Genomic DNA, 26,613 nt, shown 5'->3' on the forward strand with positions numbered 1-26,613 from the left:
AGGCTGAGACGTGCTTAAGTCTCACTTCCTCAGTGGCCTCTTAGCTCCATTTGAGAGAGCTCTGGTAGCAATACTGACCCCATTTTTAGTTTCCTTCCCCAGCCACTAGGTCATAGTGTAAATGAGCACTTTGTGGGTCTCTTTGTCTGTATAAGACTATCTCTGTTGGTATGAAGGAAGTGAGTTTTTTTTTTTTTTTGAACTCCCTAGTCAGAAAGAAATATTCAAAAGAAAAATCAATCTCTTTATTTTTAAAGTTTTAAGTGCTGTAACATTCCACAATTGGAAAGAGAAAAATTAACAGGTAGGCTTAGAGATGGGGAGCTCTCTTGGCCCCGAGGGGAAGAAGGAGGCAGGGACTGGAAGCTGCAGAGAAATCAAACCTGCCGAGTAGAACTGAGCAAAGGCATTTGCTCACCCTTTGCCAGAAGGCTGGAGGGCCTGCCCCTGGGCCACGGCTAGGCTTTGCGGGAGTTCACGGCTCGCTCAGATGAAACGCAGCCAAGTTTATTAGCTTATTCAACAGTATCCACTGAGTATCTATTATGTATCAGATCCTGTGCTGAGTGCTGAACTAAGAGAGAAAAATTAGCCCCAGCTCCTGTGTCAGGAGGAATTTCATACTCTTCAGGGAAGACAAAGGCAGAAATCCAGCAACTCCCATGCAGAGTGACCACGACTGTGACAGAAACAAGCATAGGGCTTGTGAAAGAGCAGCAGAAGGGAACCTAACCCCTGGAGATGGCTGGGCCAGAGAAGGCTTCCTGAAGAAGTGCGGTCTGCAGGGAGAGCTCAGGGTCCATTGAGTCATACAAAGAAAGGTGGGGAAAAGCAGGAGTGTCCATTCCTATGGAAGCTTAGAACCAAGGTCTGGATATTGTTTTAGGTCAAAGGTGAAAATGAAACACATCACTTGAAATCCTACAGCCCAGAAACAATGACCATTTAAAATTTCCTGCACATACAGACAAAGCATAGCTGGCTGGCTAGATAGATGGCTATATAAAAAAATCCTTTTATAAAAGCACAGTGTGCTATAAATATTTCTCTTTTAAAAGGCACTGAATTCAATATTTCTTAAGTTTAACAGAACTTAAAAGAACCACATTTTTAAAAACAAAGTTTTCTCTCAAGAGACATATTTTTCTTAAAAGATAGTTCTAAGGTGAAAAAAACCAAAGAGTTCATGAGAAACATTAAGAGGTTGAAGCTGTTCTGTGTTTTTCAAACTATGGGACTGAATTTTAGAAAAAAAAAAAAAAAGATGAGAAAAGAGAGAGGTTAAGTAACTTACCTAAGATCACACAGCTAGTCTGAGATACAACTAGAACTTGAACTCAGATATATCTGATTCTTTCGATTGTATTAATTTGTTCCCCTAAGCCAACTTCCTTATTTTAAAGATCAGAAACAGGGACCCAAAAAGGACAAGTGACTTCCCTGAAGTCATATTCTGATTCAGCAACAAGGCAATTTGGTGGATCAGATAATTTCTCCTAACTATTCTTTCTTCCTTTCAATGAAGGATCTCCTACTGTCATTTTGCTTGCCCAAGAATCCAAGAGGAGTATATGTATTCTCCCTCCTCACTGACTTTGACCTTGGCATTGGCCTTGGCACATGCTTGGCCAATGGAAGGTAAGCAGTCGTGGTATTTGCTGCTTCTGTGTGGCAGCTTTAAACAGCACGGCATTGGGAATTCCCTGGTGGCCCGGTAGTTAGAACTCGGCACTTTCACTGTCAAGTGTATGTGTTTAATCCCTGGACTGGGAACTAAGATCCTGCAAGCCATGTGGTATAGCTGACAAAAAGGAAAAATGGGATGGCATTCCTATACCTTGCCATGAAAAAAGCAGATCTCAGACAGAGCTGCATGTTCAGCTTGGACCCAGATAAGAAGATATGTGTGCGGAGCTGCAGGTGACTCGCTCACAGCCCTCATAGAACATGAGCATGAAATAAATATTTGCTGTTATCATCTACCGAGCTATTGGGGTCATTTGTTACCATAGCAAATGCCAAATAATACAGCACATTTTCTTGCAGAAATGTCTTCTTTGTTTTTCTCATGCTCAAAGTTGTATAACTAAAGTTATATGATAATTATGAATTCAGGCCATGAGGATAATTGGTTATGCACATTTTAAGTACTAAATACATAAGAAATAATTAGACAAGGTACAGGAGGAAATGCCAGGTGTCAGAGGTCTGGATTTCCAAGGTCACCTTCTGATGAAAAGGAAATTGTGGGGAAAGCCCACTTTGTAGGCAGAGACCACAGTGAATCAGAGGGTTGTAGTTTCTTTCTTGTATTTCTGCCACATGAAGAACTGTGGGTGTTAACTAAATCACACCTTTACCCAGAAGCATGGAAGATGCTAAGGAAAAAGGTGCAATAAATGCCAAATGAATCCATGCCACTAAATCACTGTGTGACCTTGAGGAAGTCATTTTCCTTCTGGAATCAATTTTTTCATTTGTAAAATGACGAGGGTGAACAAGAACCTCTCGTTTTCCTTCTGGCTCCAACATTCTATGATTTGATTGCCTCTAACTCATTAGTCTCAACTTGCTTGAATGGGACCCAGTGGTACTGAAGATAATCATAGGAATCCATCAAAACATAGCCCAGAGAAGGTAATCTTGAGACTTGAAATAATGTAGGGAAAGGGCTCTGCACACTGTTCAGAGTCTGTTGTGTACTTTTCTGTCAAAAAGAGGTGGGAAAATAAGCTCCTTGTTCCCCAGTTTACATCGCTCGGGCAGCTTTCCTCTAATTCTGACATCCAGCAAATCTTTCAGGCTGTTCTACCTCACCCTCTTTACCCAAGAAACTGTTTTCTCCTCTCAACAGAAATAAAAGGAGCTCTAAACCAAAAGAGTATGTCATGATACCCATAAAGATGTACAAATAGCATGTTTGGGAAAGCAGAGGAGCGAAAGAAAGAACCCAGACTTCAGAGTTCAATAGGTTTGTATAAAATTGGGGTGATACTTACCTGGTACAGCTGTTCTCAGAGATAAGTGATACCAAAGTTTTGTGATGATGACAAAAGGCTTCCTGGAAGTGGTGGCATGAAGACAAACCTGACTGCTATGTGGACTTTTGAAGGCTGGCCAATGAGGGAGGAGGCATAATAGTCCAATCAGATGGCAGTATGTGGGGGTGAAGGTGCAGGGATGGATATGAATGTAAGAAGGGCAGCATTGTCAATGTCGGTGAGACACATGTCTTTTGGGGAGAAGAGGAGCAGGCATTTAGGGCAAGAGTAAAAGTCTCATGCAAGGGAGTATAGAGAAATGAGCTTAAAGCTTTAAATGACAAGCTGGAATGTCTTCAGCCATTAGGTAATGGGGGTCCTTGAAGGGCTTTTGGAAATTAGCTTTAGGAAGTTGTGGGTGTGCTGATGCACCTTGGGAAAGAAGCTGCACCCCTCCTGCACCCACACTAAAGTGTGGGGAGGGAAAAGAGAACTGCTGCTGTGTTCATCTGAGATAGAAATCTGAGCTACGGGGAAAACATCAGACAGCACCTTAAATTAAAACATGTGATTACGGTGAAAAAAATTTCTTTGAGACTTTAAAAGTTCAATTTTCTTCCTTTTAATCTCTTAAGAGAATCACAGGTTTTCAACCCAAGATAGTGAAAATCCCAGGTAATAAAATGAACCCAGAACTGTATTTGCCAACCAGATCTGAGTCAGATCGCTTTTATTGCTCGCTTTCAACAGTCTTAAACCGACATCCTCAGTGGATCCACCCTGTACCCCAAAGTTTGCTCCTACCACAGACTGAGCCCTTGCTGCTCAAAATGGGATTCTTGAATTAGCAACATCAGCATAAGCTGGGAACTTGTTATCAATGTAGATTCTCAGATCACACTTCAGACCTGCTGATCAGAAGCTGAACTTTAATGAATACTCAGATATTCTCTGCATGTTACGGTTTGAGAAGCACTAGGTTATAGCATGCCCTCAGACCCCAGGAGTTCCCTACAACCAGGGGAGGTCAGAGCTGGTCCAGCCTCTTCGTTGCACCAATGGGGAACTGAAATCCAGAGAGAGGAAAGAATTGGCTTTTCCAGGGTCATGCAACTAGTGAGCGTAATTGGTATAGTGAAGTTAATAATGAATGGCATACCATGTGGTCTAATAAAAATATTATAATTCTCTACCTAATCAACATTTCTCCAAAGAAGACATACAGATGGCTAATAGGTGTGAAAGGATGTTCATCATTGCTAATGACTAGAAAAATGCAAATCATAACTATAGTAAGGTATCACCTCACACTAGTCAGGATAACCATTGCTAAAAAGTCTACAACAATAAATGCTGGAGAGGGTGTGGAAAAAAGGGGAACTCTCTTACACTGTGGGTGGGAAATAAGTTGGTACAACCACTATGGAGAAGAATATGAAGGTTCCTCAAGAAACTAAAAATAGAGTGGCCTTCTGATCCAGCAATCTCACTCTTGGACATATATCCAAACAAAACTATAACTTAAAAAGATATGCTTATATTAGCGCTTTTTATAATAGCAATGCCATGGAAACAACCTAAATGCCCATCAACGGATGAATGAATAAAGAAGATGTGGTGTGTATACACAATGGAGTATTGATCAGCTATAAAAAAAGAATGAAATAATGCCATTTGCAGCAACATGGATGGCCAGATGTTATTATACTAAGTGAAGTAAGTCAGAAAGACAAAGACAAATACCATATGATATAACTTATATGTGGAATCTAAAATACAAACAAATGGACATATTTACAAAGCAGAAACAGAATGACAGACATAGAAATAAACTTGTGGTTGTCAAGGGAGGAACGAAGGATTAGGAGGCTGGGATTAGCAGAACGCAAACTATTATATATAGAAGGATAAACAGCAAGGTCCTACCGTAAGCATGAGGAACTATATTCAATATAATGGAAAAGAATATGAAATATACATATTAACTGAATCACTGTTGTACAGCAGAAATTAATACAATATTGTAAATCAACTATACTTCAATAAAATTCAAAAAATTCTCTATAGCTAGCTGGATATGAAGCTGGGACTAGAACCCAACCCAACCCTTCAGAACCCTAGCTTCAGTCTTGTCTCCTAATCACAGAGTCAACCCAAGTCCTACTACAGGGCAGGCTTCCTAATTTAACAGGAGTTCCTTCTGCAGAACAGACAGCTCCTTCCCTTAGCTCAGGTTCTTTCCTGCTATGACAATTAGATACACCTTCCAAGGTTGATTTCCTTTTCTATCTTCCCCACTGGAGTGTGCCTTAGAGTAGGGCTGTGCCTTTACCTCTATTCCCAGAACACATCACAATAGATGTGCAGGTGGATGGAAGGTGTGAGGGAGGAAGTGAGAATGAAAGAGAGAAGGGAGGAAAGAGAGAGGAAGTGGGGGAGAGAGAGAAGGACAGAGCTGGGCAGATGCTGGGTCTTGGAAGGCAACCATTTTTACAGCATGATGGATTCATTCAAAGAAATCGCTTGACAGTACAGAATTCATCTTTTTATGGCTGTGACAACACTAATACATTTATTTCCCTTCTGAAATTAACTTTCTAATATTAAGAAAGGTCACAAAGAACTGCAACAAAATGAGACATTTTGTCATTTTTAACAAATCATACCAAAGCAGACTGTCAGATTAAAGGGCTCACCATTTTGAGGTCTAAACTCTGGTACTGATTGCATAATCAGAGCTAATGCTTGTCATTCTGTCCTTTCCTTGCCCACAGATCTAGTTCCCTTTGGCCCAAATGATAAAACTTCAGCCTGTATCCTGAAGCCCTTTAGAATCTGATCACTTTTTAAAAAAGCCATTCCTTCCCCAAAGGGACACTGTACATCTGTCAGACCCACCTCCTTCCTTCTGTCCTCTTCCTGCATGACTTTAATATGGTGTCTCCTGTATTTGCTTCCATCGCTTCCACTGTATGCCCATGGAAAGAACCAACTCGTTGGCTGTCCCTTCATTCCTCAGGATCTGACTTGTTTTGACCTGGAGTCTGCCACTTCTGGTCTCTTAGCCTTGAGTTGGCCTTGGCCATGGCTTGGACCCTGAGTTCCCTCTGTCTCTCCACACCTTGCTCTGTCCTACCATTAATTCCCTCAGAGACATTTGGGAAAGGCTTGGTGAACTGGGAGGAGACATTGACTTGGCAGTACTTTGTTAAAGGGAAAAAAGAAGGAAAGGAAACAGTGACGACCTTCTGTCTTCCTCCTATCCTGGTCCTCCCTTCTCTTGACTCATCCATCTGTGTGCTTGGCCCTAGGCTGGACAGGAGGACACCTGCAGCCAGAAGAACAAAGACTGAACCTTGACTCTGTTTCTTGGGAAAGTTTCTTAATAACGTTTCAGGCTTAGTTTTCCCATCTGTAAAACAGAACAATAATCTCTATCTCACAACACTGCAGTGAGGGTCAAATGAATGTGCATGTGTGAACATGCTCTGAACACTACACATCTGTGTAATCAATTAGTAAAAATAATTATGAGAAGACCCATGCATTAGTGATACATCCCCAGGGCCTACGTGACGTGCTCTCATCTTATGGAGGTGGTAGGGCCTGAGGGTGAGCCCAGCTCTATAGCACTGTCTCACCGTGTAGTCTCAGCCAGGCCGGCTTCCTGCCCTGGGCTCACATGCTCCATGGTCTCTGTGAAATGGTAGTTTGGGGTACCTCTTCAGTATTTCCAGCTTTGAAGTTCTCTGGCCCTGCAAAGTGAACTCTGAGACTCCAGAAGGCCAGAATTAAGTCATAAATTCAAAGCCAAAAGTGGTCAAGTCAGAGGTTAATGATGGACAAGTTCTTAGTCTAGGAATAAAGAGGAGACATCCGGAGATGCCAAACTCTTGATTGTACTAGTGTCAACTGGCCCCAATCAAGACTCCAGCTCCTAATGTGCCTGGTCTGTTCCATCTCTGATTTCACTCCAAGTGTTCCTTACAGTGGGGGGCGGGGTGGGGGCAGGGTACACAAAGTAATGGAATTAAGTTGGTTTATCTATTTAATTTATTTATTTTTAAAAAAAATTTTAAAAAATATAAGTTTATTTATTTTAACTGGAGGTTAATTACTTTACAATATTGTATTGGTTTTGGATGGTATGGGGAGGGAGGAGGGAGGGGGTTCAGGATGGTATATCTATTTATAATGTCAGTTGAACTCAAACACTATGGGGGATATTCTGAACATTTGTTATTCAAAGGTATCATCAAACTCAAGGACAAGTCAAATATACGGAATCCTTCTTTTCTATACTGGCTGTTTACATGTCTTTTAGAGATAAAAGGGGAGACTCCTGAGGATCGTAGAGGTCCTGTAAGCTGCTTGACTCCCAGCGAGCCTGCGAGCCTGACCAGCATGGGAGCAGGCAGCTCTGACTTGCAGCTCCGCTCCCACCATCCATATGACCTTGTGGGTTCTAATGCTTTTCATTTGGTCCTTCTTTTAACTGACATTTTACTGATGTGTTAGGAACTATGCTCTGGGCAAGAGAATGCAGAGGAGACAGAGACATAGCTTTATCCCTCAAGGAGTTCACAGTTGGGTAGAGAAAAACAAGCGCATAAAGCAATCAGCGTGCTGCGGAGTGATAAACGTGAGTGCTGGGAGAGATTACGGTGGGGTGGGGGTGGGGGTGTCCTTCACGCTGAGCCTTAGTTTCCTGAACTGAAGAATGGGGATAATGACAACCCAGTTCATAAGGCTGTTTGATGGATTAGATGAGACAGTGCCTAACACTTAACAGATACTCAGTAAATATCTGTGCCTTCCCTCTTCCTCGGCCCCGCCACCCACCTAGGATCCTGAAGAGTTCTCTCATTTGCCCCGTGTATAGTCATGCGAGAAGGTCCAGTCATATAACAGAAATATACATTAAAGAACATGCATTAGCAGCTGGAGGAGTTTTCAAGGTCACAGCGCAGAGCGAAATTCTAACAGGAAAGCAAGTGTTCTCTTGCAACTGGGAGCCTGAGGAAGTTAACTCTTTCAGCTGCTGAGTGTGCACTGGTGTTGCTAGGCATTTAAAGAAAAGCTTTGGCCTTGACATGCCCTCTCAGTGTAGCCACTGAAAGGCCATTTCTGACAAGTGAACTTGGCTGCAAACTAGCATACAAACTCCACTTTCCAGAACCTGCGCTAGTGTAGTGCAGCCCGCCCCACGCCACACCTGGGGTCTGCAATCACCCCAGGGGTCTACAGGACCACACTCACTGTACAGTAATCCCTCTACATATGAAAGTTTCAAACTTGCAAAGATGCAAACGTGACCCTGTGTGCCAGCTGCCCTATTGTACTACTGTGCTTTTCAAGGTACTGTAAGATTTAAAATGTTTTCTTTATTTTTCATGTTAGTTTTTTTGTGTATTATTTGTGTGAAAAGTATTTGGAACCTGTTATAGTGCAGGACAATATAGCTGATTATATTAGCTGGGTACCTAGTCTAATTTTGTTGGAATTCGACTTACAGATGAATTTGACTTACAAATGGGCTCTTTGAACAGAACTCATTCAGATGTAGGGGACTTCACTGTACTCACTTCAGAACCATGCTTGCTGGAGTCAGCCCTTAGGGCTTACAGCCAGTTGCCCCAATACACACATGCACATATACTGAAACCCTAGGAACAATGGAAATTCACTTCCCTGCCAGATATTAAACTGTGAAACCCACTCCGAATGGATCAGAACAGGCAAATACAGGAAGCCGTAAGAGAGAAAGGTTCGGTGCCTGAGACTGAGTTGAATGTCACCCAGCTAAGGGTTATTAGCTCAGCTGAAGAGAACCTGAGTCACAGATGGAGGGTGGGGAGAGTCAGAGAAGCTATGATATAGCCTAGACCTGTTCCCAGTCTATCATTTAGGACCTACTTGCAATGTTCTTGCAATAACCAGAGCTGTAGCTACTTTTTTTTTTTTTAATGCTACAGTTTAAAGATAGCGATATTGTTCTGAAGATTGAAATATCAGTTATCATATGTTACTAGATTTGAGTTTATAGTAAAAATAAATGCTAACATTTATTGAGTGCTTACAATGTACCAGTCTTAGGAAATACCACACTAACTTCTAAGCTGTTAACTGCTAACTTTCTATACAGGGTGTCCTTTAATCCTCGTAGCATCTCTGTAAGAAAATGCTACTACCCCATTTCATAGATCAAGCCACAGAGGCTCAGAGGGGTGAGGTAGCAGATAGAGGCAGAATTGGAAGTTGGAGGCGATTTTTGACTGCAGAGTCCTTGCGCTTCATCCCTAGGAGAGGAAAGGATCTGCCTCCAGTCCTCAGCTGCAATTCCATCACCTCCACTAGCTTTGTTCATAGTCATGCTTCCTAAGACAAGTTGACTTTATACTCCCAGATGTCTGGTTCTGGGTGAGTGACCATGCCATTGTATTTATTCAGTCATTAAGACTTCTTTGTATAGTTTTTCTGTTTATTCTTGCTATCTCTTCTTAATGAAGGTGATGGAATTGCAGCTAAGCTATTTAAAATCCTAAAAGATGATGCTGTGAAAGTGCTGCATTCAACATGTCAGCAAATTTGGAAAACTCAACAGTGGTCACAAGACTAGAAAAGGTCAGTGTTTATTCCAGTCCCCAAAGAAAGGCAGTTCTAACTACTGTACAATTGTGCTCCTTTCACATGCTAGCAAGGTAATCCTCAAAATCCTTCAAGCTAGGCTTCAGCAGGATGTGAACTGAGAACTTCCAGATGTACAACTGGATTTAGAAAAGGTAGAGGAACCAAAGATCAAATTGCCAACATCCGTTGGATCATAGAGAAAGCAAGGGAATTCTAGAAAAAGATCTACTTCTCCTTCATTGACTACACTAAAGCCTTTGACTGTGTGGATCATAACAAACTGTGGAAAATTCTTAAAGAGATGGGAAAACAAGACCACCTTACCTGCCTCCTGAGAAACTTGTATGCCTATCAAGAAGCAACAATTAGAACCCAACATGGAACAACAGACTTGTTCCAAATTGGGAAAGGAATACGTCAAGGTGGTATATGGTCACCCTGCTTACTTAGCTTATGTGCAGAGCACATTATGCAAAATGCCAGACTGGATGAATCACAAGTTAGAATCAAGATTGCTGAGAGAAAAATCAACAATCTCAGATATGCGGATGACATCACTTTAATGGCACAAAGTGAAGAGGAACTAAAGAGCCTCTTGATGAAGGTTAAAGAGGAGAGTGAAAAAGTTGACATAAAACTCAACATTCAAAAAAACTAAGATCATGGCATCCGGTCCACACACTTCAGGGTAAATAGATGGGGGAAAAAGTGGAAACAGTGACAGATTTCATTTTCTTGGGCTCCAAAATCACCATGGATAGTGACTGCAGCCATGAAATTAAAAGACATTTGCTCCTTGGAAGGAAAGCTATGACAAAACTAGACGGCATGTTGTGGGGAGGGAGGTGGGAGGGGGGTTCATGTTTGGGAACGCATGTAAGAATTAAAGATTTTAAAATTTAAAAAAAAATAAAAAAATTAAAATTGAAAAAAAAAAATAAAATAAAAAATAAAAAGCAGAGAGATCACTTTGCCAACAAAGGTCTTTATAGTCAAAGCTATGGTTTTCCAGTAGTTATGTATGGATATGAGAGTTGGACTATAAGGAAGGCTAAGCAATGAAGAATCGATGCTTTCCAATTGTGGTGCTAGCGAAGGCTCTTGAGAGTCCCTTGGACTGCAAGGATATCAAATCAGTCAATCCTAAAGGAAATCAGTCCTGAATATTCATTGGAAGGACTGATGTTGAAGCTGAAGCTCTAATACTTTGACCACTTCATGTGAAGAGCTGATTCATTGGAAAAGACCCCGATTCTGGGAAAGATTGAGGACACGAGGAGAAGGGGGCAACAGGGGATGAGATGGATAGATAGCATCATTAACACAATGGACATGACTTTGAGCAAACTCCAGGAGATAGTGAAGGACAGGGAAGCCTGGCGTCCTGCAGTCCATGGGGTCACAATGAGTCAGACATGACTTAGTGGCTGAAGAACAGCAACTAGTCCTTCAGGCTGACAGGGCAGTGTTTGAAGGCCAAAGATTTAGCAGATCAAGAAATAGCCAAATTAGGAACAAATGGCACAAATCTGAAGTTTGCTCCGGGGAAGGAGAAGTGAGGAGTCTTTGTTATGCTTACAAAGAGGGCACAGAGGAGTTGGCAGATTGCATAGGATGTTAGGAGCCTGGATATAGGTATCTCTGCAATAGGCATTTGAGCACAGTAGAGGTGCAATGGATGGATAGTTGGATGAAAAGCCAGATAGAAAGATGGCTAGTTAGAGAGATGGACGCATAGATGATATTGGTTGCTTCCAGGTTCTTTCTATAATGTGGGCTGAGCTGGCTTCATGAGGTGCTTACCCTAGTAACTAGCCCAGAACTGCGCAATTGACTCTGATGTGTTTGGTTCTGTTTTATAAAATAAAGTCTGTCTTCATTTCTGGGTAACCAGGTCCCCTCCTCCTTCCGTAAATTTCCCCCAGTTTTAAAGTCAACATATATTTATGGAAAATTGTTGGGAAATATATATTTTTTTAAATAGGAGAGAAGAAAACAACCCTAGTTCCCAGAAATACCACTGTTAACATCTAGTTTGCGTCTATTTGTTTTGCGTAACTTTAAACCTGGTTGTTATATACATCTTAACGTATAATACACGTGCAACTTTGTTCTGTTTCACTTAAAATTATAGCATAAACATTTTCACAATATTATAACATTCATTACACGAATGCATTGTGATTTACTTAATCAGTTTCCCACTGTTAGGCATTTAGATTTTTCTGTTTTTCACTATTCATAAATAATGATTCTGTGGAATTTTTCCTTTGCATAAATCCTTATTTACACTTCAGATTATTTTAGTCTAGGTTTCTAGTACTGCAACTGCTGGCTAAAGCTACAGACACAATATGCCGATATATTTTAAACCCCAGAAAGTTATAGTAATATCTCTTATCCCTCTCTTTTAAATTTCATATCTTCCTTGCTCCCTGAAGGAAAGTTCCCGTGTCTTTCAGGATCAAGTCCAAGCTTCCTGGGGTAGTCCACAGGGCTCTTTACGACCAGCCTCTGCATACCACCCAATCTTACTTCCAGCCCCTTCCCCCTGGGCTCCTACCAGTCCCGTACACCAAACTCCTTGGAATTATCTGAATATATTCACCAGTCTGGTACATGTGTCTTCACACACACTGCTCCCCTCTGCCTGCAATGCATCCCCTGGATTTTGTCTAAACAACTCCTATTCTTCCTTCAAAACTCATCACAGAGGTCATTTCTCCAGCAAACCTTGCCTGACCTCATGTCCGGTTGGGATGACCTACTTTTCCCACATGGTAACGAGATCCCTTGTCTACCATCACACTCACCACCTTGTCAAGCAATCATCCGTTTACTGAGTCTGGAATGCTAGACCAGGCGTTTGCAGACTTTCTACGGCCTTGGAATCAACCCTGGAATCCTTTATTCAAATAAAATTTTTAAATACTTACAACAGTTAAAATCTTTTGAGAATAAATGGGTCTGGCACAGCACCTCAAGCAAGACACATGAATTACTTCACTTAATCCTCAGAACAACTGCTTACAAACAAGAAAACTTAGAAAGGTTAAAGGACTTACCCAATGTAGTGAAGCCATTGAAATGCTAAAATGAGATTTAAACTCAGCCAGGTGTCTGAGCTCTTAGCCACAAAATCATACAGCGCTGGTTAAAATGGAGAGGAGCCACATGGGAGGGGGGTCCTCAGACCTCTTGTAATTTTTCTAAAACCAGTTTGAAATCCACAGCTCTATTCTGGATAATCAGTTCCTTGAGGGGAGGGACTGTTTCTTATTGGCTTTTGTATTTCAGCATATAGGGCCTGAGCTCAGAAAATGCATGTTGAATGGATAAATGAATTTTTTTTTTTTTTATGAAGGCTATGGGGAAGTTACTCTTTTAAGTATACACTTTTCTAGCTTTGTAGAAAAAGCAAGAAATAGGAGGCTAGAATGGCTTGTTGAGTGGGGGAGCATCAAGGCTCATTGGCCAGGAGGTCAGTTGTGTCCAGGCTGATAAGACTTCTCACAGCCAGACACACCTGGGACCAGTACGAGTCTTGGGAGGCGGGCATTAGTACTTCAGGAGGATGGGGGCGCTTCTTGATGAAAGGTTAAACAGTTCAGTTCTTGCTGGAAGCAGTGATTAGTCTGGTCCCTTTCATCAGAATTCAGCTCTCTCCACCACGGTAAATAATGGACTAATTAGGCATCTGGCTTACTTGATTTCCCATGGCTAAGGCCAATTTCTGAAATGCAATATGCTATTTGATGTACCAGCATGAATTCATCCTTGGCTCGAGAGCCTCCCGACAGTAACAACCAAAAATAACTCTTGGAAAAGTTTCGCACATGGTGAACACAAAACACCTTCAAATGTAACCTGTGCTCTGTCATAGGCCAGCTGGGCTGAGTCCCTGACGTGGGGCAGGCTGTGTGTGGATCCCAAGCTGCTCTGGACCAGGGGCCCCGGAAGGGAGAAGGGGAGGAGTTTGGAGGAGGGGTGAGAAATGGGTGGGGTAGGTCAATAAGCAAAGTGCCTGGAAGAGAGGGCCTGGAGGTAAGCTGGAGTGGTCAGGTAAGTGTGAAGAGGTTATTTCCAGTGTCAGGCTGCCCACAGAGACCGCTTTTTAATTTACTGAGGTCGGATAATTGGGTGTTCTTGGAATAGGGAGAAAAGAAAAGAAAAGCATCCTTGGTCTAACCTAGAAACCAGAGTGTGTGGACCAGATACGGGCAGCAGAGAAGGGTGAGGATAATTTTAGAATTTGCAGGTTTGTGATGGAGATCCTACGTGGCTAGATTCTAACATTCTGGAATTTCCAAATTTCCATGTTATCTCATCCTGAAATCTCTTCGAGATGGGCATTGTTAACGCCAATTTACAGATAGGGAAAATAAGGCACAGCTTTTAATGGATTTGACTCAAAGGGAATTTCCCAGAAGCTTTGTGGGGCCTCCTGCAGTTGAAACAGTATGTATCTAGTCAGTTGCTGAGAGGTATTCAGAGTCTTTCAGGATGAAAAGATGTTAGAAAAATTGAAGGAAACAACCAGCTTGATGAGAATATTGCTCTGAGGTGACAGCTCCATCTCTCCCCTCTACTTGCTGCCAGAGCCAAAGCTATAATCTAGAGAGGAAGAAAAACCATGTCTTTTATCATAAGTGAGAGAAGTTGCCCTTTAGAAAAATAATGATTTCTCTTAAAATTCCTTAAAGTTTCATAAACCACCTCTAACTGTTGTAGGAAAAGCTGTAAAAATTTCATGAACTCAAAGCACCCTATGTTCGCAGAGCTCCCTGGACGATATCACATTTACTTTCAGACTTTATTTCCACCTTGAGCCTTTCCCCTGGTGGCTGTTTACTGACTTCTCGGGCCAGGATGCTAGGAGTGGAAAACCTGATGGTGGGCCATTGCTGCTGTTCAGTCTCTAAGTCATGTCTGACTCTTTGTGATCCCATGGAGTGCAACACACCAGGTCTCCCTGCCCCTCATCACCTCTCAGAGCTTGCTCAAGCTCATGTCCATTGAGTCCATGATGCCATCCAGCCATCTCATCCTCTGTCGTCCCCTTCTCCTGCTGCCTTCAATCTTTCCCAGCATCAAGGTCTTTTCCGATGAATTGGCTCTTCTCATCAGGTGGCCCAAGTATTGGAGTTTCAGTTTCAGCATCAGTCTTTCCAATGTATATTCAAGATTGATTTCCTTTAGGATGGACTGGTTGGATCTCCCTGCAGTCCAAGGGACTCTCAAGTGTCTTCTCCAACACCACAGTTCAAAAGCATCAATTCTTCAGCACTCAGCCTTCTTTATGGTTCAACTCTCACATCCATACATGATTAGTGGAAAAACTGTAACTTTGACTAGAAGAACTTTGTGCATTGAATCTAATCCTCGTGAAGCCTCCAGCAGCTGGGGGCAGCCTGGATATTTTCACGGGGTATTCCTCTCCATACCACCCCATGGTGATCATCCTTCTTCACTTTACAAAATGCTTCACAGGCATATAGTGGGCATATTTCTCTCCAACTTATGAGGCAGGCAGGTCAGGGACCATTCTCACCTTTAGCAGAAGGACAAACTAAAGCTTAGGAAACTGATATTTATGGAGTTTCTGCCACGTGCTGGGCACCTTCACAGGTGTTCACTCCAGCCTTTACTTCCTTGCAGCAGCCAGGACTTGTGTGCTTTGTTATGAAATTCAGTGGTGGAGTATCCATAACCAAGGAACAACTCCACGATGACACAGCCTTGGAGTCAGAACGGCCCTCCTGTGATCTTCCTTCAATCCCTACAGTGTATAGAGGGAGGGGGCATGAAAGGCCCAGAGAGGGGAAGAGACTGCCTAAGAGCACCAAGCAAATCAGTGCTTCAGCCACTCTGGTTGAGGAGTTATGTTTCAAGCAGGGCCTTCTTGCTGCCACAGAGATCAGTCCACATAGTTTGAGCTTCTCCATGCGGAGGAGCTCTGGGATAATAAAGTCAGAGATGTGGGGCTAAAACAAAAGCTTGCAAACCCACAGCCCAGAGTTCTGGAGGCTTCAGTGAAACAGTCTGAAAATTCCCCATCAATGTAGTTTTCACCGAGAGTGGCATTGCCTCCTCTAAGGGCCTGACAAACATCCTGCCATGGGGACAAAGAAGTATACCACCAAAAATGCCATGGCTGAGCCTCCTGGTCTCCTGGTTTACAGCTAAGTGTATGTTGGGGGGACAGGGATGGGACCCCCCAACCTTCTCTCCTGTCCTCTCATTCTTCCCTGGGTGGGTTTTCCCTTCCACTAGCATGGTTCTCCCCAAGGCTGTTGGGTACAAACATGTAGGTACCTGGTTTCTAATAAGAGTCACCATCTCAGGACCTTCTGGTCTAATGACCAGCAAACCCTCTACTCATCCTAAGAACAGACCCCATGGGCCATTTCTTTCCTTTTTAGCTGAATGTGAAACTGTCCTGGCTGTGCATTTGTGTCTGTCTCTTATTTACCATGTTTATGTTTTTACATAATAATGTTTCCCGATTTAGGCTTCCCTGGTGGCTCAGTAGTAAAGAATCCGCCTGCCAGTGCAGAAGATGTAGGTTTGATCTCTGGGTCAGAAAGATGCCCTGGAGAAGGGAATGGCAACCCACTCCAGTATTCTTGCCTGGGAAATCCCATGGACAGAGGAATTTGGCAGGTTACAGTCAATAGGGTCGCAGAAGAGTCAGATGTGACTTAGCGGACTAAACAACAGCAACAAGATTTTCTGATTTATGCATGTGAATGTGTGGGTTTTCTGCCCATTTCTATGTTGTGTGTGTCTGTAGCAGGAGTGAGCACTGGTTCTACGTTATGTGACCATGTCGCCGACTGCTCTGTTTGCACGTACGTGTGTTATAATTAATTTATTTATTTGACAGAAAGAGAGCAGCTTATCTTGAGGACTAGAGGAGGCAAGCAAGGAAAACCCCCCAGCCCTGTGTTGCTCTATTTGCAAAACTGCTCCATGTTGTTATGGCAGCTAATTTTCCTTAAATGATTTAAGGAAATGGATCTGTCTAAAAGAGCTGCAGCCAAGTTGTTATAGCAACACAGGCCTTTCTCCTCTAGGCAAAGGAGGGGAATCATCCCAGAACATAGAAACCTTTCCACAAAGCAGCCCTGAGGCTCTGAGGGACTCAGAGTCAAGGTGGGGGTCAAGGAAAGGACTGCAGGGGACCTAGTTGCTTCCCATGTCCATTCCCGGGTGTCCTTCTTGGCAGCAGCCCTGGCCACTCTCAAGTTCAAGGCACATCACATTTCCCCTGGCCCACTGCCATCAGCACCTAACAGGGTGGTCTTCTGCTTCGTCTCCGTGCTGTGGCCTTAGGCACTTTCTATCCTTGCACATAATATTCTCTCTGGTGCCGTGTTCAGTGCTCAGTCCTGGATATAAATAGGGAATGTCCTTGAATAGCATGTTAGGGACATTGGCCTTTATTCCACAAATAATGGAGAGTCGCTGGAAGGTTTTAAGCAGGGGAGAGAGACTAGGCCAGATTTACATTTTAGGGTATCTCTGGGGTTTCTAGATTGGGTGACTGAATGGATAGAAGTACTGTTCCTCGACCTCTCCCCCTTGCTCAAACATTTTTGATGGCTCTTCACTGATGATACTGATTCTCAAGATTGAGAGAGCTTGTGTGCCGGAATATTACCGACAACATCGTTTTGTTCTCCTGTTTAATTTTTTTTTTACAGTTATTATATTTAGTTCAACTAAAAATCAGGTTTAAAAGGGCCTAGGTCTTTGATGTTAATGAAAGGCAGAACACTGGACTACAAGAAGAAGCCCAGTTCCTTAGCCCAGTGTGCAAACTTGCCCAAGGGCTTCCTCACAGCTGCCCTGTTGTGCGCCCTGCACACCCACCCCTGCAGCCGAGCTATCCCATCTCCACTCGGTGGCTCAGCTGGCGCTGGCATGCCCTCTCCCCTTCCCTGTCACCTCCCTCACCCTTGACCATAGCCACCTGGTAATGTATTTCCCACTCCTAAAGGCTCAGTCCAAATTCCTTGGAAAAAACCTTCCTTGGATTGCCCAAACACACACACACACACATACACACACACACACACACACACACACACACACACACAGGATTAATCTCCCCTCAGCCTCCATCTTTACAAAGCACTGTATTTTCTGTATTATAGCTCACATTCCTCACTGCCTTGAATTAAAATTGTTCATGAGGGTCTGGCCTTCCTATTAGATTGTGAGCTCTTCCTGGCCTGACATCCTCTGCGGTTACCAAGATCTTGAACATGGAAATCTACTGAGATTGTCCTAAACTGTTAGGTTCTGTCCCTAGAAGTTTAGGACCATCTCAGCAGGTTGTAAGATAACCAAGGTTTGTGTGCAAGGATCAGAGCCTTGAGTAAAGAAAGGCACCGTTCTGGTGGCGGCAGAATCAAGGCCACTCCGAGGGGGAGGGGAGACTGCAGAGGGGTCTATGGTCCAGGATGAGACGGTTGGATAGCATCACTGACTCAGTGGACATGAACTTGAACAAACTCCAGGTGATAGTGGAAGACAGCGAAGCCTGGTGTGCTTGCAGCTGATGGGGTTTCAAAGACTTGGACACAACTGAGCAACTGAACAACTGCGGTCCAGTCACTCCTTTTCATAAGGAGACTCATAAAAACCAAGTCACGGAAGCTCTGGGTTCACCTCATCATTTGTTTGGCATTTACATGGAAGACCTGCTCAGAGCCAGGTCCCTGATGGGCACAGGTGGCTGAACCAGCTAGGCTCTGCCCTAGGGGACAATCAATCACAACTGGTAAACAAGGGCCACACTGACCACAGGGCGCTGTCCTGGGGGTGGGATACTACATGCTTTGTATCTGACAGTCGGTGCAGTCCTCTGGGCTTAAAGACTCCTTTATCAAGGTCATCATTCAATATCCAAGTCCTGGAGAGGGGTGGAGGCTGTCGTAAGCACAGGACTAGGAAAGCAGCTTTGAAGCCAACAATGTCATTAACACAAAGGCAGGAGGCCCTTGTTGCCAGGTGAAGACCCAGAAAAACTCACTCAGGAGACTCACTCCTGCTCCACTTCAACACCAGCACATCTAAAACTTGACCCCAAGCTTACTGGTCCTCCTGGGTTCCCATCCTAGGAGGGGCACCCCCTCTACTCCATTGTCCAAGCCAAACTGTAGGCATCACGCAGCTCTCCTTTCTCTCCCATCAGTCTCTACATCATCTGTATGTCCCTCCATCATATATCCAGATTCCTCCTCCTCTCAGCCCCCCAGCAGCAGGCACTAATGGTCTCCAGCCTCTGGCCTGGTAGCCTCTGAACCCATCTCCTTCCAGGCACCAGAGGGATATTTATGAGATGCAGACCTGATCCTGTCACTTTTCTTCAGTGGTTACCCATTCTCATGAGAATATAGCCTGTATTTATTCTAATAAAGCCTTATATTGTAATGCCCTATCACTATCTGCCCCCAGTACCAGCCACGCCAAACAACTGGCAGCCTCCTGAGGAAGCCGCCCCTCTAGGCAGATGCTCAGATGTCTTTTCTGCCTAGAAAGCCCTCCCTGCCCAGAGCATCCCTCACTCAGCAGCTCAGGTGTGGCCTTCTGGTTTGGGCTCCTTCTATGTCTCCCACCACCTGCATGCCTCCCTTTGCAAACGCCCCTAGCACATCTGTCTAAAGTGCCTGTCTCCACCCGGTTGTGAACTCCTTAAGGTCAACACCAGCTCTGACTATTCCCAGCACCCAACACAAAGTTCCTCCCTCACCAGCTCTTTGAGGAATGACAGTGCTCATAGATATAGACCCTGCCCATCAACAAGGGTCTTCCTGATTCTCTGCTTGTTGAGTGTGTGAGCAGAGGCTGCCAGAAGAGAAGGAGGGAGGCTGTGGGCATTTAGAAACAAGGTAAGAAGCTGTTCTGGCAGTTCAGATTGCTCTAGGATTGAGTGGTTCTGATGACGTCTGCGCCAATGAAGGTCCAGGATAGACATGCATTTAAAGCTATCAGGGCAGATGCCTGGGGCACTGTGGTGTTTGCAGCTGGCATGTTAACTCTTGAAATCGTATGTGAATTTGAATGGGATATAAATAATGTTTGTTGATCTGCAACACACCAGGTACTGTGTTGGTACTTTCACATGCCTTTTAAGTATGGAGAGTTTGTGTAATTTATCATCCAAACAGGGACATTTTTGAGAGGAGAAAGGATCACTATTAGGAAATATTTAAGAATAGGTATAAACAGAACTGCCCCAGACAAGCTGAAACTTTTAACCATCCTACCTATAGATAACAATGCAATCTCAAAGACAACAGAATGATCTCTGTTCATTTCCAAGGCAAACCATTCAATATCACGGTAATCCAAGTCTATGCCCCGACCAATAATGCTGAAGAAGCTGAAGTTGAATGATTCTATGAAGACCTACAAGACCTTCTAGAACTAACACCCAAAAAAGAAGTCCTTTTCATTATAGAGGACTGGAATTCAAAAGTAGGAAATCAAGAAATACCTGGAGTAACAGACAAATTTGGCCTTGGAATACAGAATGAAGCAGAGCAAAGGCTAATAGAGTTTTGCCAAGAGAACACACTGGTCATAGCAAACACCCTCTTCCAACAACACAAGAGAAGACTCTACACATGGACATCACCAGATGGTCAACACCAAAATCAGATTGATTATATTCTTTGCAGCCAAAGGTGGAGAAACTCTATACAGTCAGCAAAAACAAGACTGGGAGCTAACTGTGGCTCAGATCATGAACTCCTTATTGACAAATTCAGACTTAAATTGAAGAAAGTAGGGGAAAACCACTAGACCATTCAGGTATGACCTAAATCAAATCCCTTATGACTTTAGAGTGGAAGTGACAAATGGGGTCAAAGGATTAGATCTGATAGACAGAGTACCTGCAGGACTGTGGATGGAGGTTCATGACATTGTATAGGAGGCAGTGATCAAGACCATCCCCAAGAAAAAGAAATGCAAAATGCTTGTCTGAGGAGGCCTTACATATAGCTGAGAAAAGAAGAGAAGTGAAAGGCAAAGGAGAAAAGAAAAGATATACACATTTGAATGCAGAGTTTCAAATAATAGCAAGGAGAGATAAGAAAGCCTTCCTCTGTGATCAATGCAAAGAAATAGAGGAAAACAATAAAATGGGAAAGACTAGAGGTCTCTTCAAGAAAACTAGAGATACCAAGGAAAATTTTCATGCAAAGATGGGCACAATAAAGGACACAAATGGTATGGATCTAACAGAAGCAGAAGATATTAAGAAGAGGTGGCAAGAATACACAGAAGAATACAAAAAAAGATCTTCATGACCCAGATAATCACGATGGTGTGATCACTCACCTAAAGCCAGACATCCTGAAATGCAAAGTCAAGTGGGCCTTAAGAAGCATCACTATGAACAAAGCTAGTGGAGGTGATGGAATTCCAGTTGAGCTATTTAAAATCCTAAAAGATGATGCTGTGAAAGCACAGGATGCCAGCAAATTCGGAAAACTCAACAGTGGCCACAAGACTGGAAAAGATCAGTGTTCATTCCAATCCCAAAGAAAGGCAATGCCAAAGAATGCTCAGACTACCACACAATAGCACTCATCTCCCACGCTAGCAAAGTAATGCCCAAATTTCTCCAAGCCAGGCTTCAACAGTATGTGAACTGTGAACTTCCACATGTTCAAGCTGGATTTAGAAAGGGCAGAGGAACCAGAAATCAAATGGATCATCGAAAAAGCAAGAGAGTTCCAGAAAAACATCTATTTCTGCTTTATTGACTATGCCAAAGCCCTTGACTGTGTGGATTATAACAAACTGTGGAAAATTCTTCAAGAGATGGGAATATCAAACCGCCTGACCTGCCTCCTGACAATTCTGTATGCAGGTCAAGAAGCAACAGTTAGAACTGGAAATGGAACAACAGACTGGTTCCAAGTCGGGAATGGAGTCCATCAAGGCTGTATACTGTCACCCTGCTTATTTAACTTATATGCAGAGTACCTCATGAGAAATGCTGGACTGGATGAAGCACAAGCTGAAATCAACATTTCTGGGAGAAATATCAATAACCTCAGATATACAGATGACACCACCTTTATGGCAGAAAGCGAAGAAAAACTAAGGAGCCTCTTGATGAAAGTGAAAGAGGAGAGTGAAAAAGTTGGCTTAAATCGCAACATTCAGAAAACTAAGATCATGGCATCTGGTCCCACTACTTCATGGTAAATAGATGGGAAAACAGTGGAAACAGTGACAGACTACTTTTTGGGGGGCTCCAAAATCACTGAAGGTGGTGATTGAAGCCATGAAATTAAAAGTTGCTTGCTTCTTGGAAGAAAAGATATGAGGAACCTAGACAGCATATTAAAAAGCAGAGACATTACTTTGCCAGCAAAGGTCAGTCTAGTCAAAGCTATGGTTTTTCCAGTAGTCATGAATGGATGTGAGAGTTGGACTGTGAAGAAAGCTGAGAGCTGAAGAATTGATGCTTTTGAACTGTGGTGTTGGAGAAGACTTTTGAGAGCCCCCTTGGACTGCAAGGAGATCCAACCAGTCCATCCTAAAGAAAGCAATCCTGAATATTCATTGGAAGGACTGATGCTGAAGCTGAAACTCGAATACTTTGGCCACCTGATGTGAAGAACTGACTCATCTGGAAAGATCCTGATGCTGGGAAAGATTGAAGGCGCGAGCAGAAGGGGATGACAGAGGAGGCAATACTTGGATGGCATCACCAACAAAATGGACATGAGTCTGAGTAAACTCCGGGAGTTGGTGATAGACAGGGAGGCCTGGCGTGCTGCAGTCTATGGGGGTCACAAAGAGTCGGAGATGACTAAGTGACTGAACTGACCTGAACTCATAGATAACAGTCTGTAGGTGGTTTTTTTTTTTTTTTAACTCCTAACAAAATCTATGAGGCTTCCCCAGTGATTCTGTGGGTTAAAGAATCCTCCTGTATGCAGGAGGCACGGGAGACTCAGGTTTGATCCCTGGGTTGGGAAGATACCCCTGAAGGAAGGAGAGCCCCTGGAAGGGGAAATGGCAACCCTCTCCAGCATTCTTGCCTGAAAAATCTCATGAATAGAGAAGCCTAGTGGGCTAAGGGTCGCAAAGAGTCAGATATGACTGAATACATACGCATTTCATGGAGTTCCCTCTTGGTCCACCCTCTAGGCGGCTGAGGAGAAGGGGATGAAAGAGGATAACATGGTTGGATTGGCATCACTGACTCAATGGACATGAATTTGAGCAAACTCTGGGAGATAGTGAAGGACAGGGAAGCCTGGTGTGCTGCAGTCCATCAGGTTGCAAAGAGTAGAACACGATTGAGCGACTGAACAACAACAACAACAACAACAACAACAAAATTTATAAACCTATAATATTTATCAGTATTTACTTGTTCAATAGGGCTTCCCAGGTGACACCAGTAGTAAAGAACCTGCCTGCCAATGTAAGAGACACAAGAGATGTAGGTTTGATCCCTGGGTCGGGAAGATCCCCTGGAGAAGGAAATGGCAACCCACTCCAGTATTCTTGCCTGGAGAATCCCCTGGACAGAGGAGCCTGGCAGGCTATAGTCCACGGGGTCGCAAAGAGTTGGACACGACTGAAGTGACCGAGCATGCATACGCTTTTTTAATGTCCATTTCCCCACTAGATTGTAAGGGTTAGTGTTGTGCTCACTATTTCAACTACAATACCTGGTATTTAGAAACTACTTGATAAATATTTGTGGGAAGAGGAAGGGAAGACTGGAGTAAGATTCTGGGCACAGGGAGAGAGAAGGGAGAAGAGAGGAAGAGACAGAGGGAGCTGGGGTCCTGGCCCAGTTCAGTTTGGGTCCCACGTTAGAACCCCACCCACATTCTGGGGGAGAAAAGGACTTTCAGGAGAATGCAGCTCCCACAGCTCGCTCAGCTTCCAAGTATGTTGATCATCAACCTGCTGATGACCAACCTACTCACGGCACAAAAAATATCCTAATACCCCCGAAACTCCTGATCGTGTTCTGTAACAGGATCAAGTGCCCAGTTGCCTGAGAGCAAATCAGTGACTTCAGTTGATGATGGTCTCTTCTCTTTAACAAACCTGACACCCTCCCTTTGGTTGCACCCCTAGTTCTCTCCTTGGGGATTCACCTAAAACACCACTTGTTTCCGTGGTCCCCACTCTGTCATCTCTTCTGTCTCATGTATTTTCCTTGGTCATATCTCTTTATCTCTTCTGTGAATAGCTGTTTGGAATCTATAAACCATATTACAGTAGGCCTAACAGGATTTACCGTGTTCAATCCAGTTCAACTAACACATAGTTATTGAATACCTATTATTAACCACATCAGAAAAAATGTGGGGGCTGTTCACTTCAAGAAGGAGATGGCAGAAGAAGGAGGTGTGGTGATTCTATCACAGAGGTTGCAGTTAACACTGAGCTCTGAGGGGAAGAACTCAGTTGAGAACAGACACTTCCTGCAAAATTTAGAAGCAACTTCTCTCTGCCAGGAAAGCTCATCAGGATGGATCAAGAGTTCAGGGTAATAACGGAGTTTGGTGAGCACAGCTAACAGCTTCTTTTGTAGACAAGGAGGGGTGAGTTGGAGAAAGAAGCAGATATGCTAAAGCTGTGGCTATGTAAGCCCTGACAGCAGGTGGGCTGTACAAGATCTAGGGAGGCAAAGCTCCCAGAGAAGGATCAAGATGGCTGTTGAGTTAACTACCTTTGCACCTAAGCACTTACTTTTTCATGAATCCTTGCTTACAAAAACAAGATAAAATAGACTTGCTTTTATGTACACATTTTCGTCTGGCCAATAAAGACTGCTCTTTAATTTAGGGCATTCTTATTGGCATCTTCAAAGAAAGCAAGCAAAATGTGGTACACAGGTGTATCGCTGCAATACCCCAACTCTGGAAACTTTGCCGTTTTAGCAATCACGTCTGTCACCCGAAGGCAGCCAAGGGTCATAAGGCACGGTCATCAACGTTGGAAGAGACTTGGATGTAATCTCACTATAATGTCCCCCAAACAATTGAGTCTCCTCCATGCACTATTTTTGACAGTGTCATTTAGCTTCAAGTTGAACACTTTAAGTAAGGCCAGGTTCACAGATCACATACCCGTTCCATCATTGGGCAACTCTAATGGTTAAAATGCTCTGTTTCTCTATCGGCCTTACCTCTTGCTTTGGCTCCAAGTGGAAGACATCTGTCCTCTCTCATAACACTCCAGAGAGTTCTCTCAGCTATGAAACCCCAGTATCTTCTCCTATTCCTCACAAAGTCTTGCCCCTGTGAACAAACTCAGTGTGGACCTCCCTGTTCCCCTTCTTCCTGGAATAGCAGGTCCTTTTATCTGGAAATATGTTCATCACTACACCACACACTGCAGGTTTGGCTACATGACTCCAGTGAGGCTCTCCTGTCCTGACAGATCCTCACCTCTTGGGCCAGAGTTCCCTTGCTTAGAGATAGCCATGTCCTCCCAGTCAGTTCCAATCCACTTGGAACTGGAGCTAGAACATGAGAGTGAGTCATTCTCTCTTGTGGAAGAAGTGCTGGGTGTGATACTTGGCACATGTTCCCTACAGGTACAGGAGGCCAGACTGCAATCTTTGCCTATATGAGGCTTTGGGATTCTTCTAAGAAATTCTCTCTTCTTTGTAAATTAGCACAACATGTATTTCTTTTGCTTATAACCCAAGAGCCCTGACAAATGTAAGTGGGTATATTGCCTTCATCCCATGAGATCTCCACAACTGAAGCTGGTGTTTGTGAGGGGTGGGGAAGGCACTTGTCCAGTTCAGAGAAGAGACCAGCAGGCCTAGTCCCTCCCTGACTTTGACCCTGAATTCCTCCTTTGCAGCCCCTGGTGGACTGTCCCAGTACCACATCACCCCTTTCCCAGATCAAGCCGTCAGATGAGCAAAAGCTGAGGAGGTTCAGTTACTCACGGGGTCGTTGTACATCTGAATGATGAGCTGTTTCACCCCATGCAGGGTGGGGTGGGCCCACGGAGAGGGATCCAGCCAGTGGCGGTTCAGGTCGAACCCCATCAGAGAACACCTAGGCAGTACCCAAAGTGAGAGTCAGTACACAGAGGATAAGCCCAGCTCCTGCTTCTCCAAAATAACAGTTAGGAGCGGGAACAGTCATTATGTCACTTACCTAGTGCACTTTTTTTTTTTTTTTTTTTGCCAGAGACAGCATTGAGCATATTTTACATGTATTAATTCAGTTACTTTCAACAACACTGTGAGGACACTGCTATTATAATTCTCACTTGACAGGAAAAGAAACTGAGTCATGGAGAGGTTCAAACGTATTTCTGTGGAGCCGTCTCACTTCCGTGTTCATGCCCTGAGACCATCGACACATGTGCTTCTCCTATGCAGGGCCAGAAAGAAGGCTCAGGCCAAACCACTGGCATCCCCACTGTTCCTCCCTGTCTCACACTCACAGCCAGTCCATTGTCTACCTTCAAAATATACTCAGAACCGAGCACTTCTTTATCACCTCCACTACTGTCACTTTGAGCTTGGACCAAGCTCAGTATTGTAATACTCTCTTACCTGGTCTTGTTTCCACCCTCGTACCTCCCACCCTACCTCTCATCCTAGATACCCATCCCCCATTTCCCATACAATAAACAGGGTGATCCTATTAAAGCGTAAGTCTGATTATGGCCCTTCTCTGCTAAAATGGTTCTCTAGTGGATGCAGAGTAGAAGCTGAGGTCCTTACCACCAGCTACAAGCGACCATGTGGCCCCCTCTGTTATTGCTATGAGCTCAGCTCCTACCACCACCCTCTGCTGCTTCCATGCCAGATTCTGGCCTCCTACTGTGCCTCCAGCACACTGGGTACTTCCAGTCCCAGGACTCTTGCACAGCTTGTCCCCTCGGCCTGGAAGCCTCTTCCTCCAGATAGGTACAGGACTCACTCTCACTTAGCACCAATCTTAGCTCAAAGGTCACCTGCTCAGTGAGAGCTACC

At 43.8% G+C, this 26,613-nt stretch overlaps 1 protein-coding gene across 1 annotated transcript in view; it reads right to left on the reverse strand.

Annotated features, from left to right (window-relative positions):
- The window catches only part of LOC106501960 (cytosolic carboxypeptidase 6-like), a 118,033-nt gene that overhangs the window by 82,565 nt on the left and 8,855 nt on the right, over positions 1 to 26,613 (reverse strand). The window contains exon 2 of the mRNA XM_018046495.1: positions 25,573 to 25,684. Coding sequence (XP_017901984.1) covers positions 25,573 to 25,684 — 112 coding nt within the window. The remainder of the gene's footprint in view (positions 1 to 25,572; positions 25,685 to 26,613) is intronic.

The sequence above is a fragment of the Capra hircus genome, chromosome 3 (assembly GCF_001704415.2).
Source record: "Capra hircus breed San Clemente chromosome 3, ASM170441v1, whole genome shotgun sequence".
Lineage (NCBI taxonomy): Eukaryota > Metazoa > Chordata > Mammalia > Artiodactyla > Bovidae > Capra > Capra hircus.